The sequence below is a fragment of the Penaeus chinensis genome, chromosome 17, assembly GCF_019202785.1.
Source record: "Penaeus chinensis breed Huanghai No. 1 chromosome 17, ASM1920278v2, whole genome shotgun sequence".
Taxonomy (NCBI): domain Eukaryota; kingdom Metazoa; phylum Arthropoda; class Malacostraca; order Decapoda; family Penaeidae; genus Penaeus; species Penaeus chinensis.
The window spans coordinates 9053336-9058335 of record NC_061835.1 but is presented as its reverse complement, the minus strand read 5'-3'; the positions used below and the strand labels follow the sequence as shown (position 1 = coordinate 9058335).

The following is a 5000-nucleotide window of genomic DNA, read 5'->3' as shown; positions in this document are numbered from 1 at the left end:
ACAACCGCCTACTACTATGAGCCTCTCCATATACTTTCTTTATTATATCATATGATATACTCTTTTATTCATATATGTTTTACCATTCAGATCCATTCTCGATACCTGTTTTGTTTTTTTTGTGATATTTATAATAAAAGCTTAAACTATACATTCAATTCGCAAATTCTCTCATGCATCGACCTTGTAGAGTGGGCGGGAAGGCCAGGAAGGAGAAAATCCAACAATATAAGGCCGTCGACAGCAAGCCGTTCCTGCAGTGCTCAGTAGCGGTTTGTCCAGGCAACAGCGTCACTTAAACATCTCCAATATGATTCGGTTAGTCGCCTGAAACTGTCATATCTGCCCGCAAATATGATAATAGCATATGTGCATCTTTTTATCTTTTTATCATTTTAGGATATATACTGAATGAAGAATTGTTTCTTTATCTTTGCAGTGCCGTTTTCGCAACCATCTTACTGGCAGCAGCGGTCGTGGAGGCCCAGTATGGCTACGCAGAGGTTGGAACGATTAATTGTATACTTGTTTCCATATATTTTATTCATAATACAAAGTCCAATTTCACTTCTCTTTGCAGTCCTCGGACAAACACCTGCCTGAATTGCGAAGTGTTTCATGATTGGCTTCAGAGGTGTCAGTGTAAATTCCATTTAGAATTTCTAAACTGTCTACTTTACCCTTCCAGCCGTGCCCTCCTGAGGTCAGATACGTGACCAAGACGCAGTCGGTGCCCAAGTATGTCACTGTGACCCGGTACCATACCCAGACACAGTACCACACCGCGGTAAGTACATGTCAACTATTTTTGCTTTCGCTCATACCTCCCGATAGTTCAGGAAAAATAGATTTATTTTTAATTTATTGATTCATCTCAATTTCTTTCATTTTCTTTTGCGTTATATCTTAGTTGGCTTTGTAACTAATTTATCGCCCCATCTCTCCGTCCAGTACACCACCCAGTACGTGACAGAGACCCAGGCCGTGCCCCACTATGTGACGAAGACGCAGGCAGTGCCCCACTACGTGACGGAGACAGTGCCACACTACGTCACCACAACCGTCCCGCAGCAGGAGTACGTCACCGTCGACCAGTACTGCAAGCCCTCCGGAGGTAGGGTGTCTTTTTATTATTATTTTGTAGACAATCAGTTGCAGCATAATGCAATTCTTCAAGAATAGGAATAGAGTTTAATTTGTTCTGACGGAGGTATTGATACTCTATCTTGTCCTTTGCAGGCTATGGCTACAGCGGCTGAAGTGCAGACCTACTTCATTAGCTAACATGGAGAAACTTGTATGATTCTTAATAAAATTATTGATTATTAATACCTTAGGCCCTTTCGTTTATCGAATTTCCACTGCATCATGAACATTTTTATAACACACGCAAAAACTTACATGATGACTAGCAAAACGTAATTATAAGGGTGCCAGAGAGCGTGGTAGTCTGTATCCCCGACGACGTGTTTCAACAGAAATAAGATCGAGTTTAGTTGTTATTGAGATAAGTGTATATGTTAAACATGCAATTGTCTCTCTGTGTCTGTCCTTCTAAAACTTGTGTCAGAAGTGGGATTCGAACCCACGCCCGGAAGACCGGACTGCGACCTGAACGCAGCGCCTTGGACCGCTCGGCCATCCTGACTTCTACGATAATAAGGATAAAAGAAAATAAAGATGAATACGGGAAGGGTAAGAATAGCAACTGTCATAACGCTAATCATAGAATAGCGATGATGATAATTATTATGACAATTATAATGAGACGGTAGTGATATCTAAGCTTATAATACTATTCTCCCTCTTACGTGCAGAAGAAGAGGAACGAATAAAGATATATTACATGCATATGAAATTTGAAAAAAACAGAAGTAGTTGGCGGCGTTAACAAAGATAATGACAGTAACGTATAATATTTTTCATTATCGTTATTACTAGGATTATGTCCAGTAACACTATGATGACATCTCTATCGTAGAAACAAGAGCGCACCCACAGGCCCGGACAGAAGGACGGCCTGTAAAAGAACCTGCCTCGGCGTTTGGAAGGAACAGGAGAACGAGGGCGGAATGCTGTTGTAAGTCGTGAACAGGAACAAACGGATTTCCAAAGCGATATAAGTTCTGATTGTTTGATCCTTCTGGAAAATTCAGCTGACTATGCCCAATGGCTCGGAAGGGAAACTTTTTTTTTTTTCATCTCATTAGTATGTGCATTAGGTATGGTGGAGAAGTATATTTCCTTTGATATTTCATGAATATTTTTATTGTGATCAGGATAACGTTTCCACTTGTGTGTGTGTGTGTACGTGTATATATATTTATATATATATATATATATATATATATATATATATATATATGTGTGTGTGTGTGTGTGTGTGTGTGTGCATATATAGATATACATATACATATATAGACATATATACTTATATATATACATATATACATATATAAAGAAATATACATATTTGAGTGCGCACACACACACACACACATATATATATATATATATATATATATGTCTGTGTGTGTATGTATATGTATATATGCACACACATATATATACATATATATATATATATATATATGTGTGTATACATATGTATATATATGTATATACATATATATATGTATAGATGTATATATACATATATACATATACATATGTGTGTGGTGTAATGTATATGTATATATATGTGTGTATGTGTGTATGTATATACATATATATACATCTATGTGTGTTGTGTGTATATATGTGTGTGTGTGTATACATACACACACACATATGTGTGCATGTATATACATATGTCTGTATATAAATATATATATACATACATACATACATGTGTGTGTGTGTATGTATAATATGCATATGTACATATACATACGTATACATACATAAATGCACACACACACACACACACATATATGTGTGTATGTGTGTGTGTTTATCTGTGTTTGTGTGTGTGTGTGTGTAATAGGTGTGTATGTGTATATATAAGAAGAATTTAAACATATAAACTCCATAACATTTAAAAAACTCCTATGTAGATATCCTTTGATTATTGTATCTTTTAGATAATGTTCAAGTATGGCAGTCTTTGGTATCAGGGAATGTAAAATGGTGAGTTTATTCAACTGTTTATTATATAAATTGTAAAAGCCGTTTCCGAGCCTTAAACACCACGGAGACTCCTCGGGAGACATTAGCCGTGATATCCACCATAACCTGTGGAAGTAAAGACACAATGAATAACTTGAAGAAATAATATGAACACAAGCGAACCGAACAGAGCAAAACATTTCTTGAATACTGTTCTGCGGCGAAAATATATTCTTCGTTAAGGACCACTTGCCTCCTGAGCTCGGGCATGGCTTGGTGACGGTGACGTACTGCTTCTCGTACTCCGTGCTGGTGACGTACTGAGGCACCGTCTGGGTGATGTACTCGGGCACCGTCTGCGTATGGGTGACGTACTGTGGCACCTGCTGCGTATGGGTGACGTAGTGCGGCTGGTACTGCAATGGGAATGGCTTATGTAGCAATGCAATGATTAAAGGTTAGGTACGAGCTTGTATTAGGAGAGTAAGGGCACTAGCACTGGGCCCTTTCAAAGATGTAGCAGTGTAACAGCTTACCTGAGTCTGGTATTGCGTGTGAGTCTGGTACTGGGTTGTGGTTACGTACTCGGGCACAGTCTCCGTCCGGGTCACGTACTGGATCTCAGGCTTGCACTTCTGGGGGCGAGAACACAGGAGATTTAGCTCATTTTCTAACTTCCGAAAGTGTATTCGGCAAATATCGATTAATAACATTCAAACCTTTACGAAGGCGTCACTCACAGGGGCCTGATAGCCGTACTGGGCCTCAGGAGCCGCCGCCACCATTGCCACCATCAAGAGCGCCGTCAGGAAGGAGCTGGGGAAAAAGCATACTGGGTTATTTGAAGCCAAATATGAAATATCATCGGCGTGTCTCACTTCTAATACCATGAAGAAGAGGTCTCTTTCTTCCGTAGTAAGGAAACGTAAAAGAAAAACTCACAAATGCATCTTAGTGTTCCTTAGGGAGTTAGCAGGGAACTGTGAGTGCGTGGAGTGTTGGTGGCCTTTATATAGCTCCTATGCATCTTTCCATGACCTTCCTTGAATCCACAACCGCCTATTACTATGAGCCTCTCCATATACTTTCTTTATTATATCATATGATATACTCTATTATTTATATATGCTTTACCATTCAGAGATGCATTCTCGATACCTGATTTTTGTGATATTTATAATAAAAGCTTAACCTATAAATTCAATTCGCAAATTTTCTCATGCATCGGCCTTGCAGAGTGGGCGGGAAGGCCAGGAAGGAGAAAATCCAACAATATAAGGCCGTCGACAGCAAGCCGTTCCTGCAGTGCTCAGTAGCGGTTTGTCCAGGCAACAGCGTCACTTAAACATCTCCAATATGATTCGGTTAGTCGCCTGAAACTCTCATATCTGCCCGCAAATATGATAATAGCATATTCGCATCTTTTTATCTTTTTATCGTTTTAGGATATATACTGAATGAAGATTTGCGTTTTTATCTTTGCAGTGCCGTTTTCGCAACCATCTTACTAGCAGCAGCGGTCGTGGAGGCCCAGTATGGCTACGCAGAGGTTGGAACGATTAATTGTATACTTGTTTCCATATATTTTATTCATAATACGAAGTCCCATTTAACTTCAATTTGCAGTCCTCAGACAAACACCTGCTTTAATTGCGAAGTGTTTCATGATTGGCTTCAAAGGTGTCAGTGTAAATTCCATTTAGAATTTCTAAACGATCTACTTTACCCTTCCAGCCGTGCCCTCCTGAGGTCAGATACGTGACCAAGACGCAGTCGGTGCCCAAGTATGTCACTGTGACCCGGTACCATACCCAGACACAGTACCACACCGCGGTAAGTAACTGTCAACTATTTTTGCTTTCGCTCATACCTCCCAATAGTTCAGGAAAAAT

The 5000-nt window shown here is 39.5% G+C and overlaps 3 protein-coding genes and 1 non-coding gene across 4 annotated transcripts in view; 2 read left to right on the top strand and 2 right to left on the bottom strand.

The window, feature by feature from the left end:
* Window positions 1–237: 237 nt before the first annotated feature.
* Window positions 238–1331, top strand: LOC125033894. Its single transcript, XM_047625466.1, has 5 exons — window positions 238–318; window positions 440–503; window positions 689–787; window positions 952–1114; window positions 1240–1331. Exons 1-5 carry the CDS (start codon window positions 311–313, stop codon window positions 1257–1259), a joined length of 354 nt encoding a protein of 117 aa, XP_047481422.1. The 5' UTR covers window positions 238–310; the 3' UTR covers window positions 1260–1331.
* A 233-nt stretch (window positions 1332–1564) lies between these two features.
* Trnal-cag lies at window positions 1565–1648 on the bottom strand. The gene has a single exon. It is a non-coding gene; the product is annotated as a tRNA-Leu (tRNA).
* A 1486-nt stretch (window positions 1649–3134) lies between these two features.
* Window positions 3135–4127, bottom strand: LOC125033905. Its single transcript, XM_047625484.1, has 5 exons — window positions 4051–4127; window positions 3849–3924; window positions 3645–3743; window positions 3362–3524; window positions 3135–3234 (listed from the first exon to the last, which is right to left on the bottom strand). Exons 1-5 carry the CDS (start codon window positions 4056–4058, stop codon window positions 3212–3214), a joined length of 369 nt encoding a protein of 122 aa, XP_047481440.1. The 5' UTR covers window positions 4059–4127; the 3' UTR covers window positions 3135–3211.
* Window positions 4128–4397: 270 nt separating this feature from the next.
* LOC125033910 overlaps window positions 4398–5000 on the top strand; it is a 1051-nt gene continuing 448 nt past the window's right edge. Inside the window, exons 1-3 of the mRNA XM_047625489.1 lie at window positions 4398–4472; window positions 4594–4657; window positions 4843–4941. Coding sequence (XP_047481445.1) covers window positions 4465–4472; window positions 4594–4657; window positions 4843–4941 — 171 coding nt within the window. The 5' untranslated portion in view covers window positions 4398–4464. The remainder of the gene's footprint in view (window positions 4473–4593; window positions 4658–4842; window positions 4942–5000) is intronic.

Coding starts and splice junctions, on each gene's coding strand:
- LOC125033905 (XM_047625484.1), bottom strand. Junction 3,744..3,848: donor AGTACGGCTATCAGGCCCCT/GTGAGTGACGCC, acceptor TCTCGCCCCCAG/AAGTGCAAGCCTGAGATCCA. Junction 3,235..3,361: donor GCCATGCCCGAGCTCAGGAG/GCAAGTGGTCCT, acceptor TTACTTCCACAG/GTTATGGTGGATATCACGGC.
- LOC125033894 (XM_047625466.1), top strand. Junction 504..688: donor CCCAGTATGGCTACGCAGAG/GTTGGAACGATT, acceptor TTACCCTTCCAG/CCGTGCCCTCCTGAGGTCAG. Junction 788..951: donor AGACACAGTACCACACCGCG/GTAAGTACATGT, acceptor CTCTCCGTCCAG/TACACCACCCAGTACGTGAC.